The sequence below is a fragment of the Amphiprion ocellaris genome, chromosome 15, assembly GCF_022539595.1.
Source record: "Amphiprion ocellaris isolate individual 3 ecotype Okinawa chromosome 15, ASM2253959v1, whole genome shotgun sequence".
NCBI lineage: Eukaryota > Metazoa > Chordata > Actinopteri > Pomacentridae > Amphiprion > Amphiprion ocellaris.
The window spans coordinates 3,627,121-3,652,991 of NC_072780.1; the positions used below are offsets into that span (position 1 = coordinate 3,627,121).

The 25,871-nt window shown below is 42.6% G+C and overlaps 1 protein-coding gene across 2 annotated transcripts in view; it reads right to left on the minus strand.

Annotated features, from left to right (window-relative positions):
- The window catches only part of LOC111569692 (RNA-binding motif, single-stranded-interacting protein 3), a 299,083-nt gene that overhangs the window by 201,531 nt on the left and 71,681 nt on the right, over nt 1-25,871 (minus strand). The window contains exon 1 of one of the 2 annotated variants that reach the window (XM_035948934.2): nt 11,052-12,297. The exons of the other annotated variant lie outside the window; for it this stretch is intronic. Coding sequence (XP_035804827.1) covers nt 11,052-11,126 — 75 coding nt within the window. The 5' untranslated portion in view covers nt 11,127-12,297. Of the gene's footprint in view, nt 1-11,051; nt 12,298-25,871 lie in introns of those variants that run through there. 2 annotated transcript variants of the gene reach the window in all.

Genomic DNA, 25,871 nt, shown 5'->3' on the forward strand with positions numbered 1-25,871 from the left:
CCGACACAGCGGCCTGGGTTCAATTCCAGCTCACGGCCCTGGACTTCATGTCTTCCTCCCATTCTTCTCCCAACTTTCCTGTCTGCCTCTCAACTATGTCTACCTAATAAAGACAACAAAAGGCCAAAAAATTACTTTAAAAATTTTTTTAAAAAATGGAATTCTGCAACAAAACAGGTAATTATGTTTGAATTCCTTATCAAATAGTATATATTTAAATAACATTATTATATTATAGACTACCTTTAGAATGAGAGTTACTGTATTTCTTGACAATAACAAGAGCAGTTCATACTATCATTTAAAGCCAATGCAAACAAAAAGTCTCAGAAGTTCTATAGATAAAATCATTGCAATTTACATGTCAATACAACTAAGCAAATCCTATTTAATCAGTTGAAAGCTGCAAAAATACTAATGGCAAGACTGAGAGTTGGGGTAATTTTGTGTAGGTATAATCTACTTAAGCTTTAAGAGTTTAAACACAAAATATTGAGATTCTGACAACTAACAGATATTTGCTTGCTACGTACATGAATGACATTTTGAATGTCTCACACTCTTAGCTATTGGTTCAAGCAAAAAAAGAGTAGAAAAGAATTGCTCTGTAAGACCATATCTTGGTATTTTACAAACTTGGCATTGAATCCAAAAAACGACTACCAGAACCCCACCTTAGGGTTACCCTATTGTAACCTTGTTTGTCCTGCTGGAGTCAACAATGGCTGAGGTAAGCACACACTGTTCACAACTATCACTATAGTAACAATACAGCACATACTGCCAGCAATCCTCTTAATAAAGCCTCAACAGGCTAAGAGGCTTCCAATTTCACAAATAACTATGGCAACTACCGAGCAGTCACACCAGCAGAGAATTGGACAATGCCAAACAGACAAACATACACTCAGGTTAAACAGATGCGACATACTAGTTAATGCTGCAATGGGAGCCGAGCATCATCCATAACCCAATAACCCGTGAGTGGGGATTGATGGAGAGGAGGCCGCCTGCTGTAGCTCTCACTAGCTCTCGAACTGTTATCTATAACCAAACAGATCAGCAGATCATCCTGCGCTCCACAGGACATCTACATAACTGGGGCACGGAGTTCCTAAACATTTCTGAGCGAGAGCAGCGTCAACAGCCGTCCTAACAATTGCACCAGTTCTGTGGTGGTGAACGTTGGCTCACTGTTGCCACAGTGTTTATCCAACGTTCGCAGGAAGGCAGGGTAATGTCAGCTTAGTGATTAATTGCGGGCCCAAAGTGCTGAGGACACAGAATCTGCTCTGAATGGCGCCGACTGCAGCTCCTACAAGGGTTTATTGCTTTATCGGCTGAATCCTAATGTGACCCTCTTCTCTACTCTCCCTCTGACGTTTCCAGTGGAGCTGGAGCATCCGAAAATACTCGGCGAGGTGCCACTGTGGTTAATTGCCCAATATAGTTTAAGTTGTGGGAAGTTTCGACTGCATTTTGCATTGATAGCTTGAAAAATAAGCCTTTAGGAAACAATTCAAGTGCAGTGTGTCTGCACAAGGCTTGATACAGATCTCCATGGGTTGATATAAAGCTCCCTATACAGCAGGATTTCTCCCAATATGTTGGGAGAAGCACAACATATGGCGGTTACACAAGCATGCAGCTGTTGTTTTTTGGGGCTAGAGATAAATAATGGATACAAGTCTTCCACAGGGTACTCAAGACAGCTAATGAGAGAGAGAAAGCAGACAGGGAATTAGTAACTAACTGTTTTTCAAAGCCACTGTTTTCTAACATTTTCATAAGAGCCCAAGGACAAAAAAAAAAAAATACAGGAAGATGAAAACATCAGTATTCATCAGCTGTATGAGTACACAACATTATAATTTTTTTTTTAAACTTGTGGCAGTCAGGTTGTGCATATTTTTTTTAAAAAGAAAGATTTGGCTTAGATGCACGTAAAAGCATTGATTCCTGCATTTCCTCTGGCATCCACACTCTGTCCTACTGTTTCTCTCTGAAATGTAGGTGACCTTAATAATTTAGGGGGAAAGGGGAGATAGAGCAGATAGCTTTTTCCTCAGTGCAGACTGTACAAAGAGAAGCTAGTGTTCTGCATCAAACCCTCCAATAGGTTTGTCATTTTCAGGAATTCACCTGCTACAAACTGAACCCTTACCCTCTCCATTTGTGCACAGGGGGTGTCTGTAAGGCTACATGATTAACTACTGAAAAGGGAGAGAGTCGGCATCTTGTATGGAGACTACATATCATAATGACACTTTTTAATTCTGTTGCCAATGGCTGTTTATGTGCTACTAATTACTGGTGAAGAATAATAATCTCTCCTCCAATTGGACTCTATCACGCCAAGGGCTTTCTCCTTTTCTGTTCTTACCATTTATCGTGGTTTGCGACTCTGCCGGCTCGCCTTGCTCACCGCATCGATGTCCTTGCAATCTAATTCATGCCGCCTACCTGTCCCACTCAGTGTTTTTCCATACGCTGACTAATGCGTACATGTTGTGGCCTCCAAAGTGGCTGGAGCAGTGGAAGGTTCTGCCAAAGAAACCATTCAGGCAAAATCTAAGAGGGTGGCTTGAGTCATTTAACTCAAATAAAGCCAGGAGAAAGGCCTGTTTGCTCTTGGTAATCCCCCACTTGCTCGACAAGGCTTCGCAAGGTTCATCTGCTGTGCTAAATTGGTGCACGTATTCTTATTTGTATAGGAGCTCATTGTGGCTGGGTGAGAGGGGGAATCTGACAGGACTGGCAGCCATTCAAGCCCTCATGCCTATTTGCTTATCCTCATTCATGGCAGAATTGGCTTTTTCCGGAGCCATTTTTCAAACTATGCGTGACACGGTATTTTCATTGAGCCTGCCACTACTAATGCAGCTGTGTAGAGTAAATGTTGCAGGCAGCCAATGTGTGTGTTTAGGAGAGGGCCGACCAGGGCCTCCTACTGTAATCACAGCGGTAAGGCTATACTACCATTTGCATGTCTGTAGCTGGTGTCTCCTCCAGTTTCCACATCTGAATATATGGGTGAAGACACCAGGTCGTCAGTTTGTGCAGCAACAATGGAAATGCAAATTCCTCAGAGTGAGATGTACACAGGTAATGCATTTGTCTTTTAGTCATGCTAAGACATCATTAGGTAAATGAAAGACGATAGTGAAAAATGATACTGCAGATATTTCCGCCTCTCACAGGTGGTTTTCCCAGAGAAGAAGAGGAAAAACTGCACTCCTTTTTTTCTTTTGCAAGACTTTCCAGGAAATCAGTTTAATAGAATGCACACCATCAACTACATAGCAGACTGTTTAGATTAGGAATTCATCACCATTAGGTGTCCTTAGTTTACAATAACATGGTTATGAGGCAGACCACAGACTAGGACTACAGCCCAGTTCTAAGTAGAAACCATATGTGCATAACAAAACCGTGGGACCACTCTTTTTTCTGGACAATGCAATCAGGATCGGCATGGGAAAATGGTCTTTACAGCACTTCACATGGACAAGGGTTTCATGTGATTAACATATTAAATTCACAACACCATCACTCATGACAATTTGATTATGAATTCATTAGGAGAGGAGCGGCCAGGGCCTCATAGAGCATGAAGAGGCAATGAAGAGATATTTAGGTCTGATTAGACATGAACATATAAAGCAGGCATTGGCCTTCCTCAGATGCCCTCAGTCAGGAAGGTGAAAAGACAGTTCTGCTGCACTGGGAGCTGTGCAAAGATCCTCTGGAGCGCTTCTCCTCAAAGCACATGCAGCAGCCACTCTTTAAAAATGCAGGAGCAATTACCCTGGCTGAGTCTGAGTCAGTGAATGCTACCATGCCGAGCCACCACCTCCACCTCCTCACCTCCTCCCACCCTTCCACTGCCGTTGTCGCTACACCAGCAACCTGAGTAATCCCCATGTGAACCGGCATACCAAAGGTAGGGCAAAAGACGCAGCAGACACAGAAAGCTTCAGTTACACCAGAGCAACAAAAGCCCTTCTCTAGCTCACTGCCTGTCTGTCTCTCACGAGGTGCATTTACTTCCTCCTCCCTCACCCTTCTCTAGCACGTGTCTTACATCCTTCACCACCAGCTCACTCTGCTGTCCTGACCCAACTCCTCTTCATCCTATTCTACTCTCTACTATCTTCCCCTCATTTGGGGCCAAGATATTATTTTCCCTTTTTCATGTACGGCTATGCGGTTCACATTAACAGAGTTTATGAATTTATCCAAGATTTTCATCATTCCAATTTGAGGACATTTTGCATCCCTCTTTGAGGACACACAATAGCTCACAGTTGGGTCAAGCATTCAGTGACGAATTGAAAAAGAAATTGTGCACTGCATACATTTATTACATTTACAAATGGAAACTGGGAAATTTAAGGAATTCAGTTGTTCATATAATATGAAAAGTGCTCTGTGTCGAGCAGCCACTCTAAGGATGCTGTAAAAAATTGAGGTAAAGATATTGAACACTGAAAAGACCCAGTCTTAATCAGACATATTATTCAGTATCTATTGAGCAGAAACAAAAGCCAGCTGAAGTTCCAACAAAGTTTGAAATCCTTTCATCTCCTCTCCAGCAAAGGTGATAATCCCTGACTAAACATATTCACCTAAATGTATTCCTTTTGGATGGAACATATTGACAAGTTTTAATACATATCTTTTAATTCGCCATACTCACAGAACAACTATATTCACTTGAAATGAACTCATATCAGGTTTTAGGTGTACTTGACTGTTATTGTCTCCCATATGTTCTCCTGTATGTTAATATGAGCTGTATAAAGGGGTCTAACACAGGAGGTGTCTCTCCAGCCACTCATGTCATCCTGCACAGATGGCAGGACACCAGGCCCAGGAGACAGCAGGGGCTCCCGGAAATAGAAGGAGAGGCATGCAAAAGCGATGGAGGATGGGAAAGGGTAATTATAAAGAGGGACAACATGAAAGAGAATTTAAAGATGAAGGGAGTTCTTGGCAAAAACAGGAACAAGAAAGAGTGATTTGAGCAAAAGTGAGGGGGATACATAAACAGCCAAAGATGAAAAGAGACAAAATTTTGAGACTGTACCCCACTATACTCAGAGGCAAAAAGAGGAAGACAGAAAATAGAGCGTGAAAACGGCAGGCAAGGCCCTTGCCAGAGAGGCAGAAGAGTGAAACAGTGGGCCAGACTAGACAGCTCCAGGCAGATACTGTGTTACAGAAAGAAACGCTAGTAAAAACAAGACAGAGGGAAAAAGCAGGTGTATTTGTAGAGTCCTGGTGCACTGGTGAGTTTGAGGGGCACATCATGTGTCTTATTTCATCTGGCTCTAAGTCTGAAACATCTTTGCTGTCTGTCTCCATCTTGCTTTATGTGGTCTCTGCATGCCTCTTTCTCTCTGTAGGAATACTCTGAAAACTCATCCCATCAAAACTGTCTCATTTCTCACATTTTGAGAAAAACAATCCTAATGCACTAAAAATTCAAGTCAGGCTAAACATATACAGATACTCCTGACCACCTGTCACTACAAGTTCAAATGCACAATATATTTGATACAGTGAGGTTTGTGTATGTCTCTCTCTCTCTCTCTCTCTCTCTCTCTCTCTCTCTCTCTCAGTTCACAGCAGTACTTTGGGAAGTTAGTGGGGGTTCAGAGTCTTAACCCAGGTTTTCTGGTTGAGAGGAACTCGACCGATTCACTGCACTACTTCCCCCCTCCCCATATGCCCCATTTCACCACACAGGTAGGAGCTCTTCCCTCTTACAGCACAGACTGGAGTTGCCGGTTATCTCCAGATGGTCAGGGAAGAGAGTTCAGAGACAAGATTCCCCGGGGCAAGAACTCCACCACCAAGCATACCATTTTTTGTTTTAGGCATTTATCTTGGATATTCGTTTTTTTTCACAGCAACCTCCAGTGAGTGAGCAGGTACTTTGTTCTGAGACTTGCTCAAGGACACTTCAATATAACAGAAGTCTGTTGTGGAGAGAAGAAATATGTGACCTGGTTTTGAGACCTTCACTCGAAGCGCCAGACCATTTACAGGTCACATAGTCGGTCGCAAACGCAGTATTTGTCCACCAGTTGTGACTTTGTGAAGTTCAAACTTAAGAATTGACTTGATTTGTATGTACATGCACCATCTGTGCTTGTAAACTATGCAGTAAAAGCACACATGCAACATTGCTGCTACATTTATAATCCTCTGTAGTCCAAAGCTAATACAGAACAGGTTCCTCCTCCCATCTTTACAAATACAGCCCATAGAATATAAACAAGATTCTCCCTCTCCTTTGTATGTTCCTCCATTCCTCTTCTAACAAAATGGATATCAATCTTGAGAGAGCACTCTGGTAAAGCAGCTGTAATGAGATGAGGAGGCAGCATGCAAAGGGCCAGGTCTCAGCACCGTGCTCAGTGCTGTACTGTAGGAGAGGCCACGAGAAGCAGTAATGCAAACACAGCCTTAATGTATGGGTGGCAGATAGGGCTGTATGTCAGTTGACAGATGAGAAGGTTTAAGAGAACCCCCACTGTACTGTGTGCATGCATGCAGACAAAGGCTGTGGCAAATAAATAGAGTTTTCTACCCCACTGACTGACACGGAGACATTTTAAAGCTGGATGAGGCAGATCAAAACAGGAGATATTCGTGTATTAATTATCAAAAAGCTTCCTGACTCTGAGGTGAAAGATTGAGAAAACATGAAAAAAAGACAGCAAACTAGAGCTCCTGATAAAACGCCTGACAACATGAGTGAGCTAAGAGTGAACGCATGATAGGTTAATTTACAGGAAGGCGGGCGATGTGTTCTGTTTTGGGCATTCAGTTGTGAAGCACATACTTAAGATTTACACATGGGGAAATGACTTATATTACCCCTGTCTTAGTACTAATAAGAACATATTGTCCCAGACTCAAAACAGGGCTGGGCTTTAGGAAATGTAATACAAGATGGGTATATTTCCTCCCTTAAAGCGCTTGATAAACTCTTCAAAGCAGAACCACATCAGCGAAGACGGAGCTGAGTTTTACGGCACTGATAACCGATTTAATGAAAGACTTTGGAAGCAAGTCCCTTCTCTCTGCTTTTGATTCTGCTTGTTCTCCACTGTACATCTCTGTTTCCCTTTTTCCTCAATCGAGGCATTAAAGGAGGATTTAGATTGGCTCTGTTGTTATTTCTGCAGCACAATGGATCAACCCGTATAATGTAACCAAACCCTTTTCCTTGCTTTTAACTGGCCCTTACCCTCCCTGTAATATCCACCCCTCCACTCTGTCTTTCCTTCTCACCCACATACAACCTTTCCCTCCATTTATAAAGAATTAGATGGAGTATAAATGATGCCTATGGCAGGGGCAGACACAGGCACAGATCCTCTCAAAGGGCTTCATTGACTGGTGTTTACTTAAGGCCAGGGACATTAGCCGCCGCTAAATCTACCTCGATCTGCCCCTCTCGGCTTCTCAGATTCTGTATGTACTAGTCTGGCTGAAACACAGAGGCCTGCCAGCTCCCAGATCACAACCGCAGTGCAAGAGTGTGTGTCTTTGTGTGTTTGCCTGTGTGTGCGATCACTGACATTAAGCATGTAATGACCTAGCCTATCAGTGGCGTAACCGCAGAAGGGTACAGCAGCATCAGGTACATACAGTTCAACAACAGTGGAGCCAACTAAATATCACAACAGAGGCAGAATTTACTGCGGATATTCAAGGCAAATCAGAGGTAATTTGAGAGTTCCTATTGAGAGTTGTGTGTGTGATAATGAAACAGACTTGAAAATTCCCGTCATTGAGTTAAAACGGCACTTAGAGCACACATTTAGTTAAAAAATCATATTTTTCCCTAAACACTACCACGAAACAACAATAACAGTACTGTGTGCTGTAATTGTTCTCACGGGCGCGGGGAGGGGTCTGACTGGGACCTGGCTGAGGCATTTTACTGTAATTTTCTCATTTATGATGCACATCTATTACCTATCATTAAAGTTGAATGCACAGCAAGCTGTGAACAGCACTAACCATCAAGCTCACGCAGAAAGACACAGGCTGAATAAAGGCTGAATTTCAGTAAATGACTCCATGGACTGATCATCCGGGGAATAGACAGAAATAGGGCCTTTAAAGGATCCTTTCATCAAAGCAACATCCTGCCAGCTCCCCCCAGCCATAACCTCATATAAAAGCCACACAAACAGACACGCCAACGTGCACACACGGACACACAAATCCTCTTTCAGGAATCAATAATTCAGCTAAAGAGAAGCACATGCTACGCCCCACTGCACTAATCAATAGAAAGCCAAATGTTATTGTTTCATCTCATTCTCTGACTTTCACATTCTAATCTGGGCTGACTAGCACATGCTGGACAGCATCAAAGAACTCCATTAAATTAGAATATAATACAGACATACAGAGGGGACCCCAAATTTAGAAGGTGCCTCCACTTCTTCTGTCATACGATTATGATGTTATTTAGCACCATTTTTTTATGATAATCCCATTGGCACATATGCTCTATGAAATTTCCATGCATAGACTCAACTATGTGTCATAAAACGAGGTGAGAATAAGACTTTGATATGAGTTACGCTCCACTTGTAGAATACTAATGCTGCACCATCCACATCTCTAGGGAGGTAGCACATTGATTTAGATAAACAGAAAGATGTCTGTGATTTTAAACTTATCAGAGGGTATGCATCCAGCAAAAGGGAACCTGCAGCAAATTTGTGTGCGTCAGTGTGCAAACGTAAGGCCAAAGTAACAATCATGTGATTCTGTCGAGTGGTGTGAACCTGCCAGCCAAGGCCCTTCTCCCCTCTCTGTAATCGAGCTATCAATGATCATTAATGAGAGCGTGAGATAGCTCTCCACAGCCCTCTTGGCCACATTGCCTAACACTCTGGCCTCTCTCCCAGCCTCTCTTTCTCCTATTGACCCTGTCTGTGGTTCTCTCATATCAACCTACAAGGCCACTGGCTACGCTAACTAACCATGAAAATGAATATGAATGTTGGCCGCTGGTTTAGAAAAAGGGAAATGCGTGCTCCTCTGCCCCACACGCTCCACTTTGGGTCTCGTTTGCATGACACAGGACCCTAGCAACTCGCCCAAGGATGCGTCAAAAGCTGACGGTGGCAAGATCAGATCTGCGCTGACCTTGGGAGTGAACTGCAGCATCGGCGGAGGAGGCAGAGGGCCCTGTTGCAACAGCAAGGGGAGGCAGAAAGTGAGAGGTGGGAGGAAGAGGGGGAAAGAAAAGTGCGAGGGAGGGAGGGATGGGAGAATGGAGGGACATGCCTTGATTGAGAGGCCCTCGAGATGAGCAACTCTGAGATATGAGAAGGGGGAGGAGGGAGGGAGGGAGGGAGGGAGAGCGGGATGATGGTAGGAGTAGAGGAAGGGGTGGGAGGGAGAGGGAAGCCATATGGCAGCAGTACAAATGTATTAAACTATAAATCAGGGGGAGAGCTAGTGGACTGCCAGGTGGGGCTGCAGTCAGGTCCTCCCGGCTGGAAGTGCAATGGTTCAAAAAGCAGCTCCACATGGAGAAGGATGAAAACATCGCCTGTAATTTGCTTTATTGTGCTTTATCGATTTTAGTCATACACAGTTCGCTTAAACAATTTCTTCATTGTATTGGTATAAATGCAGCAGAATTGACACATTTGAACTTTCAGTTTTCAAGCTAAGTATAGACTAAAATGTTTGACACCGATGCCAATAAAGCAGTTGATGTTTGGATCCAATACCAGAATGATATTCTTTTTTATATCTTTAATAGCCCACAAATCTGTTCAGTCATTCAATGTCAGCTGCTAATACTCTGGGGAGCTGAAGGTTACAAGTAAAAAAGTGTTAAGTATTACCGTGTTTCTTACTCTATTCATGCAACTGAGGATATACAATAGCCACATTAAATCACCACATAAAATGACAACAAATTAGTGACTAGAATAATAATGTGTTTGATTTTTGTCTAATTTTGAAGTGATAATCTAAAACGCATCGCTACTCCAGTCACCAAATGAGACTTAACTGCTGCACAAAGTTCAATTGCACACCTGCAGCATGTTATTCTGCCACGGCTGTGCATCTCACACCATCACGATAATGGAGAGAAATTAGTGTTACGCATGTGGTAGAAAAACAAATAAAGTAATCCCCAAAAGGCTTCCATTTTAATCCCTTGATGATGTCTGGTTAGTGTGCCCAGCCAATGTCCTGGCAGCCATCGGGGCCCGAGCCTGGGCTTCCATCCCAGAGGCACTGATGCATACTACAACTAGAACAAACACGGGCAGCCTTCCTCATGCCTGGTCTGTGTCAGAACTGTACCATCACCATAGAAAGAGAAAAGCTCCTCGCCTGTTTGCCCTCTCGTAAAGCACTACAGCAGTACGTTTGTTCTGTGGAGCGAATTAGCGACTTCATAATTAGATGTTTTATTTGGCTCTTTCAGAAAAGTGGCATTGAAGCTTTTAAATGACGGCCTGTATTCAGCTTGCAAACACTTCATTAGTAGACTAATTCTGGATCCTTGTTCTTTTATTTTCGCTAAAAGAGGTGTCAGTTGGTAATTTTGATTAAGATATGCTGCTGAATCTCTATACGTGCTATTGAAAACGCTACACATCATATCATTTAGTGCTCAGCAGCTTGCAGGTAAGTGATGGATGGAGGCTACTGGACAGATCCCGGTTATGGTCTACCAGCCTGGAATAACAGGAAGCCGAAACCTTGATCCCTAACCTCTGATCATTCACTCAGTGACACATGCGCACACACTGACAGAGACGTCCAAACTCCAACGAGGTATCTGCCATCTGAAACCATGGAGCCTCGACCAGCCATCCACCAAATCCCATCTCCACTCAGAGATGAGAGGAGGATGTGGAAGGGGGTGGAATACAGGAGAGGGGAGAGTGGGTGGTGAGGATGAGGAAGGGCGGGAGGGAGACAGGGTAGGAGAGTAGGAGTAGATGAGTGGGCTTGAGGAATGAAAGAAGAGCAGAAGAGCGGCATACCTTGGTCTGGAGATAGTGGGGGTAGTAGTAGGTGTACTGAGGGTACATTGGCTGCTGCTCCAATCGCTTGCCCATGTAGCTGGAATCCTTAGCACTGAGGCAGGGAATGGTGACACGGGGGCGGGAGCTGCCAAGTAGCTAGCAATGGGATAGAGGCAACGGAGTGGACTGTGCAATTCCTGTCTTCACTGTCCGCACCACTGTGTCGCAAGCTGGTCCTCCAGGGAGAAGGCAGGGTCTGCGGGGTGGACAGTGGCTGGGAGAAGGTCCGCCTCTGATGGGGAAGCTCCTGGCGAACTGTGCCTCACTGAGACTCAGGATCAGACAGATGCTCACTCAGTCTCTCGCTGGCAGTTCGATGGAAATATTTCCACAAGTGCTCGAACCAAGACCGCTATCGGATAGTAATAAGGGTGAGGTAGAGGAAGAAGAGGAAAGAGAAGACGCGAGGAGGTGCAGGTGGCAGTAGCTCTGGCAGTCCTATGAATGTTGGAAAATGGGAGAGGAAGAGGAGAAGGAGAGGAAGAGGAAAGGAATGGTGAGGAAAACGGGAGAGGACGTATAGGTTCACTTCTCTATTTAAGCTGTTTGTCTCCAGTCTTTCGCCTGGGCTTTAATCTGCCTCTCTCTCAAACACACTGTGAATCTGACTCTCTCACTGCCCCTCTCTCTCGTTCCCTCTCTTACATGCACACACTTTCTCCTCTCGCCTCTGGAGCCTGATTCGACGATGGCTGCGTGCCGTCCTGTTTGACAGAGGGGGAGATATCCTCACCGCCGGTTGCCGACAGATGCGCTCTGAGTGAAGGGGGGGCAGAATCACAACACGAGAGCCGAGCACAGACACAGAAAGCAACCTCAGTCTGTAGCGGTTGGGCCAGCGAGAGGACACAAAACAGAGATCCCAGTTTCTAAACGATGTGGCACAAGAGTATATTAAAAAAGAAAATCCACCGGTTGGTTAGTCAATCCACTGAGTTCCAGCTAGTAGATGAGTGAAAAAAAAAACACAGTGACTGTGTCCTGGGTGTCCAGTGGAGAAGGAGTCCCTCGTCTGCGATCCTCACTCTTTCTGCTCTTGTAAAATGTGTTCTTTATTTCTTCCTTGGCTCTCTCACTCCTCTAAGCAGCCTGCCTCGTTCTCTTTCTCTCTGTCACACAGCTGCTCTCTCTCTCTCTCTCTCTCTCTCTCTCTCTCCTTCTCCTCCACACTGACAGGGTGGTAAAGGGGGCTCGTCCGAGGCTGCGAGCAGAGCAGACTGCCTCCTCCTTCCGAGCCCAGCCGGTGGGAGGGTCTCTGAGCGAGAGAGGGATCCAGACACAGACCAGCGGGCTGCAGCGTTTCCACAACCTGGGAGAAGGCAGGGAAGAGGAGTAGAGGAGTGGAGGCGAGAGGAGATGGTTCCAGCGCGAGCAGTCGATTCCCCCTACTGGCTGCACATGGAGCTGCCACCTGGAACACACTGTCTCCACACAAACGCTTACCCTTCCAAACTAGGCTGATTAACCTCAAAAGCAATAAAGTTTGATGCAACTTTTTCGATGCTATGAATAGCTGTACTTTAAGCCAATGTTTCTGCAGTTTTCCCTCCATGTTCTTACCATTGTATCTTCTTCCTACAGTGAAAAGCACTCATAACAATATGTTTTATGTATGCACATTTTACATTTCTACACGCATTAACTTGGAGATTAAAGAGAAAACCACTTGTTGTGTAACATCAAATGATGACCAATGATTTAGATGGGCCTTAACCAAAAACATCACAAAATAGCATTTAGTAAAGTAACTGCACTCAGACGTCAGCAAACTACATCAAACACTTCTAAAGTCCCTTTCCTCTCCTGTCTCACGCGCTCTCAGACATGAAAACCTGTAAGAATAAACAGCAACTGACCTAAAGTCCTCGAGGGTACCTCGATGACGCCAAGGCCACAGGTTCAGGAGCCTCGTTTTTCACTCAATTAGCGAATCAACTCGGTTTTCGTTTAAATTACTGGCCATGACAAGTGAAGAAAACTGCAGCCAAAACCTACAACAAGAAAATTACTGGACTGAAAACAATTACATTTTGGCAATTTCCACATCTGAAAATAGACCTGTGACTTTGATGAGTTTAGTTTTGCATTTCATCTGTTCCACTTGAGAGCATTACACAAAAACCCATGTGGCTGATGTCTCCTTCTCAAATAATAATAATAACCTAATTACAGATTTCTAGTGCACTAGTACACTCAAGATAAGTGAGTTCAGCTGCAGAACACAGACATTTTTCTCCACACAGTACAGTAAAAATGACTTATGCCACGTTTTAATGCTATGAAGTATATTGTACGCAGTGCTGCAGTTGCTGTTTGCGTCGATCACCCACAGAGACACTAACTGACAATACTGAGCATTTTTCAGATCACATATCAAGCATTTGTTTTCAGAATCTAGACACACTACACGGTGCAAATGCCACATACTTTTTATGAGAGTCATGTGTATAAAAGGGCCCGATGCATGTGGTCAGGCCGAATCGATACCAGCAGAAGAATCCCAGGGACCAAAACAAAGCACGGAGGGAAAGGGCAGCCTTTTACAGACATGGAGAGGAAAATATAATTATCAGATAGGCCACTTTTATCTGAAGGGAAGAGATGAGGCTGATATTGATTGAGGATTACCAGATTAACAGCCTCTGATTCAACTAGACACAAACTCTCAGCAAAGGCAGAAAGCAGAGAACACAGAGAGTAAGGTAGACAAAGGCCAATGGAGAGAGTAATAGAAGAGAAGATACAGAGAGAAAATAAGACACGCTGGGAGATGGAACCTGAAAGAGGCACAGAGGCAGAAAGGATTCATATGTCTTCATACCACTGTGTGTCTGCTGAGGGATCGCGTGAAGTCATATCTGGATTACCCAGATAAGGCTCATCATTTTTTGTGTTTTCACTCTAAATCCCTGCTTTAAATGAAGTAGAACAGAGCGGCAGATCAATTTATTTTCACCCAGATTTTGTCCATATGTGACCAAAAGCTATTCTACAAATACTGTCTGAAGCAATAGAAAGAGGGTATGCGTCAAAGTCATAATATGGGGGGAAAAGAAGCATAAACTGCATATTTGCATCTGTATCCAATTGTTACCCACATTTTTCACTTGTTAAATTTTTTTCTACTATTATCCACAGTAGTGCAGTGGCAATTAGTGGATTAATCTATGGTCAAGTAGTTAATTAAATATTTAACCATTTTTTCAAGCAAAAGTGCCAGTGGTTCCAGCATCTCAAAAGTGAAATTTCAGTGATTTTCTTTCTCATATATGATAAAAACTAAACATTTGTGGGTTTGCATAGCTGACCAAATATAAAAATACCAACAACAAAAAGTAATTTGCATATCACATTTAGTTGTGACAAAATACATTTTACTATTTTCAGATTTTTTTTAAACTAAACGAAAAAATCTGCACATTCATCTGTAATGAAAATAACCATTACCTGCAGACCTAACTAAACTGATTCCTTTATTTGAAGAGAGCTATAATATTTTGTCCTAATTATAGGATATTTGCTGATATTTATGACTGCAAAGTGCCTAACTTTATCCAAAATTTATTCAAATGAGTCGACATTGAATGGAAACACGGGAGAGTACCATTACACAGACACTGGTCAGCTAAACCATTAATATTCATTGGTCCAGCCATTAAGAATTAAGAGCCGGGAATTGAGACTTGACTCTTGAAACTAAAGAACCTGACCTGTGGCTCTACTGACAACACTGGAAACTACCCTGAGAACCGGTTGACGTGAACTTTCAGCCTTTACCCAATGAACTGGCAAAGGTTGATTTATGAAGGCGATTTGACGTTAAGTGACCGGAGAGGAGTACCACACGCTGCATGTAAATAAACGTCAGCCCTGTTTCCGCTGAAGCAAACTTTCAGGGCTCGATGCTGCATTTTGCCCCAGTGGTGACGGAGGCAGTGTGGTGTGAATCAGGGACGCTGACGTCACAGAGAGGTCAAATGCAGCCAAAAATAGTGAGTTTATCTCATACTGTAAACACTGCTGTAACATGTTCTCATTTAGCATCGTCTTTGTGGTACTGTGGTTGAGATAAAGGCTCATCATTTTTAGGTTTTATGACATTTTTTGTATAGTTTTCCCTACAAAATATCGAGATTTCTAACAACAGTTTCAGCACCACTTTTATTTGTCTATAAACTTGTTTTGTACACTATGGGACAGTGGGGAATTTGCCTCCCACAACAGCACTGTGAATCTGCACTTGGTGCTCTTCACAGTGACAAGAGAACAGATTTGATTTGCAAGCCGATTTGTTGTGATGAAGCTAAAACTGTGCCTTTCCGCTCCTCTCCTGCACTGAGAAATATCTGCTGGTGGTTCTTCAGCCAGGTCTGTCTAACATTTTCAGAAAACAAAGCAGAAGCCATCTGCTGCTTTTCTGTTCTGAGGTCTTCCTCTGATGCTTGTTGATTCACTTTCTAAATTGAGAGCATGAATGAGTCATTCACGAGATTTTAAAATAGAAAAAGAGGAAGACGGCTAAGGGTGTATCATGGCCCGAAGGTGTTAAGGAACTGCAATTTCCCTATAAAGAATCAGGCTTGTCTAGTAATAGAAAAACTCGGCATGATCACAGCGTGGCCTCTGGACACCTGAGTGGTTTATGAGAGTTTTAGGGTAATTTTATTTAGCTTGTCTTTGGATTAGCTAAATTCTTACGTGGAAACTTTGAACAGCAGTGAAACCAAGCTACTTCATAAGTATTTCTGAATTTAATTAACATCCATGGAGAGATTCTGAAGAGATACACTTTTGTTCAATGGCTGCTTTGATGGATATCAACCATTTATCTTGATAATGGGAGAAAGACTGAGAGATACAGCTTCAACAGCATTAAGGCGAACAAGAACTATAAGTTGTCTTCTTCAAAACACAAAAACAGGGAAGGATTACACACTGTTCCCATCTAAAAAGAATTCCTAGAAAGTCCACAACCATCTCGCCCTACTGCCTGACCCGTCCCTGAGGGCAACTACTGGCCTCCTTCAAGCTGCTGTAGAAACCAAGAGGCTTTGTTTCCTGTGGTTTGCTGGACAGTCCTGCCGTGGGTGTTTCCCAGAAATGACCAGATGCGTGAAATTGGAGGGAAGGCTGGCGCTGTGCCAGGGGAGGGGTGGCGGGAGAGAGGGGAGAGGAGGGCTGGAAGAAAGGAAGGAGAGGGGAGTGGGGGGAAGTGGAGTTAGGGAACAGCAGGGCCTGGTATTTCTGGAAAAAAAGACCCCTTTTGCTTTTGGCAGTGGTTCTGCTGGGAGATACCCAAGGAGCAGGAGATCATCATACGTGTTTTATGAAAACCTACTGATGTAGCATGACTAACCAACCAGCTCCTCTGGGGAATTTGTTCACGGTAAAGTGAAAGATGAACCATCTTACCCACTATGAAATGGTTGATGTGCACATCTGTTATACAGACTGAGCTTCGGTGGTAGATTAAAGCAGAGATCTTGACTGTAGTTTGCAACAGTCTAAAAAAAACACGGACGAATTTTGATGATCACTCCAATCACGAGCACACATTAATATTTTTCCACAAACTACTGAAGGTCAAAAACAGCTGGTGAAGTGTGCATGAAACTGTAATATTGGTATAAAAGGAAAGTCATTATATTTTTCCATTACAGCAAAATCAAATTTAGCTAAATTTGAAGCTACGCTGTGACACAAATTAATGTCAAAGCAGTGTCCTGACTTTTAAACCACAGTGTCAGTCTCCATTTAGGAAAAATAAGCTGAAAATATGGGTATATTTTCTTTATTTGTAAATAGTCAAACACATCCAAATCAATTCAATGTGTCATACTGGGATGCTGTAATCTAAGGAGCCAAGCAGACGTACGAAAATAAAGAAAATATACACACTGAATGATGTACTTGCTTCAACACCGCCTGCAATGCTTCTAAACTCAGTGCAGAAATTTCTTGCCATTATTTGTGTAAGTTCACGACATCTCCGACACACACGATTTCTTAATACATTCTTATCAGCGCACCAGTGGATGACAGACTGAGGTAATTCAACACATTCCCCCTCTGAGAGTATAATTTTCCACAGCGCAAAGAGCAGAGTGATATAGTCAAGATATCATTGCAGGGTACTTCTCTTTATTATTATTTCTTTATATACGATGGTGTCATCACTTGGGTTTGGCTCCTTATCTAATGCTCCACGATAATGTAAAAAAACGGGTAGACTGACTCCAGACCACCAGCTCTGCACTGAGACATTTGATAAACACCAGGCAGATTTCCAGGGAGTCATTAGCTTCTATCACAACATAGAGGACAGCAATGCAGGCTTAATGGGGAGGAAATTTGAAACCAGACGTGCATGAGTAAAAATGACGCACAACACCCCTTACTACACCCAACAAGGGACAGGCAATAGACCTAAAAGAGTTAATTACATACCCTTACTAGATCTCAGTTCCAAAAGCCAAATGTATACAAGTCATGCCAGCCGACTCATTTCCTGATTAACGAGATTCTGAGAAAAGATCAGAGTAGTTGCAAATGATTTCGTACGGGGAAAAGAGGCCTACAGCCGGGGTGGATTTTACATGTGTGTGAAAGTGCAAGTGTCTGTAGCTGCATTTTAATGTGCTTCAGTGTTTGCAAAAGTACGTTTAAAGTCAGGTGGTCTACAGCTGTTGCAACAGCTCTATGAGTGCTGGCATGAGCATCAGTTCGTGTATGTCTGTTTTTCTCTGCTTAATAATAAGTAAAGCAAAGTGTAGAAAGGAAGCGTCGGAGGGTCAAGGTTATACTGACAGCTGAGGTGAAAATACTTGAGTAGAGCTCGCAGATCAGACTTCCTGTGGCCTAATATAACATAAAGTGCACCTGAGAGTCACCTATGTCCATCTGTGAACCAGTATCAAAACGCTGCTATGTCCATGCGGAGACAAAAGAGATGATGCCAAGAGAATCTCTGCATAACAAGGATTTAAGTGCTGCACAGGCAGAGAGTGCGAGTTTAAACAATAGATATTTTCCATGTGGGCGTGCTAAGCCATAATGTTCAAAATGTACACTCTTAAATGAAGAAGGCAGCAGCACCCACAGAAAAAAAGAACAAAATTATTCAGAACTCACACTGCTCAAATCTAGAAAGAGCACAAATAAAGCTTCATCACTTCAGCACTTACAGTGTATCATGTGTATTTTCTTTTATTCATTGTGTTAATGCCCTAAATAGATCTAAGCGCAAAGGCATTCACTTTTGTCACTTTTGTGCTGCTTTTTGTGTCTTTGAGTGTGAGACTGCATCTTCAAGTATCTGACAGATTTAAAGAAAATGCATCTAAAAGAATCCTGCATATAAACCATAAAACAAGATGCTTGTATACTTGTATATGAGGATATGAATGTGGTAACTGGTGTTCATGGGCAACCCTGTCACAAGCACACAGCAGAGGAGTAAAATTGTGAAGCAATAGATTAAGGTTTTGCCCACAGCAGAAGGAGATTGGAGATTGGGGAAAGAGTTATAGCTACCAGGAACAGATCTGTATAGGCCTATGAAGCTCAATGCTGCCTGCAATTGAGCAGGATGGGATGGGAGGACAGCAGCAAATTTTTAAAGCACTGCTAAGCCATCCTGGAATGAAGTGAAATGACCACATGTCACAGAGATGAGAAGTGAGAGGGAGGAGACCGGCAGAGTGAGAAACAGCACAAAGAGTAAGGAGAGAGAGAAAACAGAGTGTGTCGTTCTAAGAGGAATATTTCAGGGTGGTAAATGGAGCAGAACTCCATTCCAGCTCCTCTCTTAACCTCCCCCGGTGTCTCATCCTGTGCATGCAAAGCATGAAGCCCAGGAGACAAAGAAAACAGTGAGGGAGAGTTGAAGAGACAGGCTTCAGGACTAACTAACACTGAATGGATAGGCAAGACATTGTGCTCACGTCTTTGCTTTACCATAAAAGAAAACACAAGGAAGCATATAGCAAGTGGTGGAAATGTTCTTCATTCACAATTGACATTCTGACTGTATTATGGTTAAAACTGTGAAAAGGTGAAGACTATTGACCCTGAGCATACAGGCAACCACCTGACATGTCACTGGAATGTGTGCTGCAATTTTCTTCACTCATTCAGCTCCTGCAGGTTCTATTTTTGTATCAACAACAGATCACATGGCTACTTGTTTGAAAAAACAGGTGGCTCACTGTGACAAAATCTCAAAAAAATCATCACATTTCAAATACTCTCAGCATACAGACCTTTGTATCATCTTTTAGCTCATTGTTCTAGATTTGCCAGTACATCGTTTTACTATGTTGTTTCACTCTCACTGTTCTTTTTGCCTCAGCAGACAGTTCTTTGCAGACTAAAAACTCCAATAAAACTGCCATACATTACCTGCCCAGTGATCACTGGCAGCCAAACAGACAAAGTTAGTATCTAGCTCACGGACACAGTGGAGCATTTAGCAGCTTAAGAAACAGGTAGACTGAGATTAAAGCTAAAAGGAAAGTGAATTATGAATTTACATCGATTAGGTGGACTGAAAATGACTCCAAATGGCTTTAATACTGCTCTATATTTGCCTGATATATAAGTAAGCGACTGTTTACTAGCAAATTCTCTAAATACAGAGTGACAATATGGTCTTGTGTTTACTGCTGATTCATGCTGACCCTTAGGCCAAAAACATGTTATTGCAGGTTTACGTAATGTTTTGTGATTCTCTCATTACTATTAAAGATTTTTTTTTACCTTGTTAGCACGTCCATGTGGTGTTTTTATATGCAGAAACACACAGTAGAAGAGTGAAATAGTGAAGCTATAGATAAAAGTTCTGCCCACAGCAGAGGGAGATTGGAGACATGGATGGAGACATATCTGGAGCAAAATTCAAGGGCATGGCTGCACATTTCTACCTAGAAACTGCAGTGTATCATTTATCATCTCAAAAACACTGCAGTTTCTAGGTAGAAATGTGTAACTAATTCTGTCAACTTGCTTTCTGTATCATTATTATTCTTCAAAATGTGGAGGCTTGAACATTTATTGCTGAATTAGTCCAAAACACAACTTGCTATTTTGGGGTGTTCAGTACTTTTACAGTGTTTAAGCTGAGATTTAGGTGAGCTGGTGGGCTCGAGCTGCCATGTTTGGAAAGAGAGGCAGAGCATTGTCGATCTGTGCATTCTAGGGAGAGCAAGAGTGTAGAATTACACCCAAGTCATTTTGTGGCACAAGAGGATTAGTTCAATGTGGAAAAACCTTCTACATATGTAACTTTGATGCACAGAAATGAGTTTTTAAGTGTTAAAGCAAAGACTGGAGACAGCCTTTAAATGATGCTTTGATGATCCTAGAATAGCCGAACTTGGACAACAGAGAGAAAGTCTGGATGAAATCAATGAGCAGTCGAGTGGTCGACTCTTATATCCTGAGACACTTGTCAGCTCTCCGTACACACTTGAACCCGTTTTATTTTCAGGTTTTATTTTTCAGTGATGAGACAATTATCCTCTGAATTGTCAGAAGTGAAATTAGGTCTTCGGTGCTGCCGTCCTTTGTCTGTTTAACTTCCATTAAAAGACAAAACAAATGCATGGTTAATGGGAGCAGGGTATGCACTCTAGTAATCCTGATACATTCTCATTGCAGTTTCAGGAAGTGTAGTGTTCTCTGTTCGGTGTAATACGGGCAGATGGTAGTGAGGTACTAGAAAGCATACAGTAGATGATTAAGAGCCTTCACTTTATGGCGCAACTCCACTGGGTAACATTTAGCTATCAGTGAGTGTAAGACTTTCAGGGCAATGCACTCTGAGATTGCCTCCTTGGCGGCGCCTCTATAATTACTAGTACTGAAGTCATCAAAGTGCACCAACTAAATGGAGCAAAGCAGCTTCAACAAACCGTCCACCTTTCACACAACAAAACCTGCAGGGAGAGGACGAATAGAAGAAGGGTGTATTACACCGATTCTATCTTTCAAACAACAATTATCCACCTTTGAGAACAGGTGAACAAACGGCCGACAAATATTCACACTGTGGCCCAGATACTTTATGGTGCTTGTCTTATTAGATTTCACTATTTTATGGCAATAACAAAGTGTGCGACAATGTGTGGCTTTGTGTGTGTCTCTGAATGTGGCTTGACAGAGCCAACAGAGAAGTGAACCATCAAGCTTTTTCCTCCAACAAGACTTGTTCAAGCGCTGCAATTCTGCTGCCAAAACAACACACAGTGGAACTTTCAAAAACAACACTGCTGTTAAATAAATCAAAAATACCCCAGCAGCTTAGCTCAGCAGCAAAGCCTGGCACGGCAACTGAATCATGGATTTAGCCCTTCTATCTTTTAATACTCTACTTTCTACCCATTCTTTAAATTTATGCCCATGGACAAAAATGTGGTATATTGTTTCAGAGAGGAGAGTAAAGGTTTACAGCCATGCTATAACAGACTTGTGATGCTGCAAAACTTATTACACTACATGCTTGGATGTAGCAATCCAATGTTGGCACCTAAAATCAGATAAAATGATAGATAAATAAAGAGGCCATAGACACTTTATCAATAGTAATGAGACAATGATTGAAATGAATGTTCAGCAGTGTCACTGAAATGAATTAGATGCAAACTGCCACAAAGCTGCAAAATTTTGGTTGAATGAAAAAAAGTGGGCTATGGCAAGCCACCCGTGAAATTTTCTGATATAAAGTGTAAAGTTGGGAACATTTCAGTTTTACAGAACTATAACTAAGGAATTTCATAAGACAGGTATCGCAGGTGCCCTGGTAGCTCAACTGGTTGAGCGGGCGACGCATTGTCCATGATTTGAGTCTGACCCATAGCCATATGCTGCTTATCCTTACCCTACTTTTCTCCCCATGTTTCCTGCCTCTCTTCACTGTCCTCTGCTAAAAAGGCCAAAAAAAATTTTAAAAAAAAGAACAGGTATAGCAATAAATGGCACTGATTGCTGCATTGCACGTAGGAGCATGAGCCATTATCAATGTTATTAATTACACCTGTGCTTTTCCACTTGTGGCAAGTTCAAAATGCCTGGCACACCAGAGTTTTGCAGATACTATTAAGGGGGTTGATTAAAAGGAATTCAGCACGTAGGCTGGAATACGTACAAGCCTCAGGTGTGCTGCAGAGAGGAAAACACAAGGATGGTTCTTGAAGACAGGGACCGGCAGTGAGAGAAGAACTGAGAATGATGGGCAATTGAGAGCATGACATAATGGAAATTTGTCACAAAATTGGGCAACTTTGTCAGGTCTGACAGTAGATAAAACAAAAGGACAACTGTTGCAGGAAGAGTAGACCAATGACTGAAGATAAAGTCCGTGCACCAATGATATTAATTGACCATTTTTTCCCCTTTTAAAACCTGAATGCATCAGTGGCTGTTTTTAGTGACGGCAAACAGGAAGATTCCATTTATCTGTTGTCAACACCAAGAACTAGACCACACAAATAATGGCTAACCATGACATTTGTTGCAGTGGACACTGGTGTACTCACTGTTACTGTACTCAGCCTGTACTTCATGACCTATATTTTAAATGTAGTCACTCTTAGCTGTTGTTTTTCAAATACCCTACATTTCACGTATTTCACTTTGAAGTTCTTGCTGGCATGTAAATAGTAAAATATGATTGTGAGAAATGAATGTGTTAGCGTGTATTCATGTGCAGCCATGGGCCTCACAGCTTCATCGGAATCGCCTCTCATCTCCTTTTTTCCCATACGGTTCATGTTCAGACGTCGCTCATGCCCATATTGCATGATTGCACTGAAGGACCAGTATAATCAGCCATAATGCTTTACAGATGTTATGGGTGTTTTTAAAACCAGCCCCAGGCAGCGATATATGAAAACCCATCTGTGTACGAATGTCAATGCATGAGAGTGTATGTGTAGCTGTAAACCAAGGCATGATCGCAGTGAAACACTATGAATTAAGGTCACATCTACACCTCAAGATGCATGATTTATGTTTCCCTGCCCTGTCCTGTCATTGACTAATCACCTGAACAGAAAGTAGCAGGTGCAAACTGATTTGCTGAAGAGTGATTTCACAGATGAGACGCTGCGAATTTGCTATTAAGCACGGCCAAGAAACAGCACTAAGCCAGCAATGACATGTAAATATGACAGTCCACATGATCTGAACAAGAGAAGACACCCATTTAAATCTCTGTAAGATCTGCCAGCACCCTTCCTAATCCACCCCCTAACATCTCCCATTGTGTCCAACATCTAATATCAACCATGAACTGCTGCTAAATGAAGACTGGTGGCATACCACAGCCAGGAATTTGCATGGACCGCCCGCTCTTGTGAAATAGGAAATGAAACATACGGAGGCTTGGAAGTGCTGTCAGATTCTGGATATTCCTGTGGTCTGGCGCTCAGGATCCTGTGGCCCAGGCCTTTAATTCCTAATGGTGGAGAAAGCCAAGCTCTGGTCACGACAGGAAATGCCTTCTAGGTGAAACATCCACCCAAAAAGCATTCATTCAGAAGTGTCAAATACACACGGTTTCCCTCTGAACTGGATTGGTGCTGCGTAAACAAAGTGCTTTGTCATCATGACCGTGTTCTTTTGGTGAGAACCCAGTCAGCTTCAGTGGTATTTAAAGGGAAATTCTTCTTTTCTACTTAACTTAGATGCCTCACAGCCAAAATTACAATTGAAGATTCTGTGGAAACTAGTCATTTGAACAACTTAAACACAGCAAAAGCTGGGAAGTAAACCAGTTAGGAAAGTGTAATCTGCTGGGCTTATGCTGCTCATTTCAATGCATGAAAATACCAACAAGGTGTGAAATTTGTACAGTGTGTAACTTCCACTTCTCTGACAGTTTTTACTAGATTTTACTGAACCTGTCAATCAGGACAGGTGTAGCCAAAAAAGAGATCAAAATCCTCCAATATGTGTAAATCTATGTGCATGACAAATGAGGAGGTTCAGGGTCTTATAAAGCAGAGCAGGTACATTAACAAAATACAAACTGACAAGCATTCAAGTTGCAGCAGAAATGCCTGCAATGCAAATATAATCATTGTTGTTTACATTACGCCCGTAACAATTTGCAGAATATACCGACTCCAAAAATATATTAGTGTTGGCAGCAGTTTTAATGGTTTGATGCATTTGCTTTAGTAAATAGAAATCCGTCATTATGAAATAATTCCAAAATAAGGCTGAGATTCTGCAGTGACTTGATGGTGTTGATGCTGTGAAAGCGTGTGTGTGAGTGTGTGTAAGTGCAGCTGTGAAGGCGGCGGGGACGGTCACAGGAGGGTTGAGCTAAGGAATGTCATAAGAAGTAAATGCACATTCATACAGAGAGACACCCTCATGGCACTCAGTCACTCTGCCTCAGTGTGCACTGTTGAAGCAAATTAAGGAAGCCTTGGCAGCCTTTTAATGGTCTGTCACAGTCTAACAGGTTTAGAGCGCTTACAATGGACCCAGGCACTAAGCCCGACAGCTCGCACTTAATTGTTCAGAACCTGCGTGTGTGTGTGTGTGTGTGTGTGTGTGTGTGTGTGTGTGTGTGTGTGTGTGTGTGTGTGTGTAGAGCCATTCTGTGCCTGTAACTAAAGTCAATGATTCTCATTATGAGGACAGATGAGATAGACACTTCCTGCCTGTCAGTCTGTCTGTCTGACTGATTCAATAAAATGACTACTCCAGCTGATACGCTATGATGAATGTGGTGCCAATATCAGTGTTTGGAACAACAGTTTGACTGTTTTTTTAGAGAAAGTGATCCTAAACCTGTGATATTCATGCACGGTTTCATTCTCATTCAGCACAGTACAGGAAGTTAATTGTGTGTCTCTTTTTCCACAAAAACAAATCCTGAAACTTAGCGATTTCAAATAAACCAACCTCAGACAGAGACAAAGACATGCAGGGCACAAAGCCATAAGTGGATTGAGCTATTGACTCAAGCAGCCAATGATAAAAGAAAAAAACATCTAGTGTCTCAATTTTCAAGTGGTGCCTGAAGAAATCAGCAAAACAAATAAAAGCAATTGTTTTTCACTCTGTAATCCACACTCTATCAGCCAGCAAAATGGTCCACCAAGGACCAGGTGGCGGTGCCTAAAAATCCCCCCTAAATGGTTGGAGATTTTGAGCTGTGTGACCTAGAATATGTTTGACAATCTTCTTTTAATTAGGCCTTGAAGACACGAATCATTCCAACTGCTGTCCCGAGAGCTAAATTAATTACTGAGACAAAGCCCATTCTAGCTCATGGCAAAGATGAATCATTGCAGTATTTGGGGAATGAGCAATGCTCTTCATTCAAGGGCTGATGAAAGAGACTCAGACTCTAAAATGTAAGCTAATGTACTTCCTCACAAAGACTCCATGAGGCTCCCTCAGTCACACCGCATATCTACAGTTTACATCTGCAACTGCTGACTTGTTATTAGGAAATCATGGCTATTCTTCTCTGGGATGGAAAATTTCTTAGAGGAACATGTCACAAAAAGATAAGCAAGAATTTCAGAACAGTAGATCTAAATCGGCTTCGTTCAAAACATAGTTGTCCCCTCCCTAAACTCGCTGCTTTCCATATTATGTATTTTACTTTCAGCGGTTCTACCATTTTGCTTTCTTTGTGGATTCACACAACTAATTTCAGCTCAGTTGCTTTGTGCAGACCATCAGCCAGCGGACGCACCCTCAGCCGCTGCCAGCAATGAGGCCATTCATTCAGCTAAATGACAGTATCATCTGTCATCC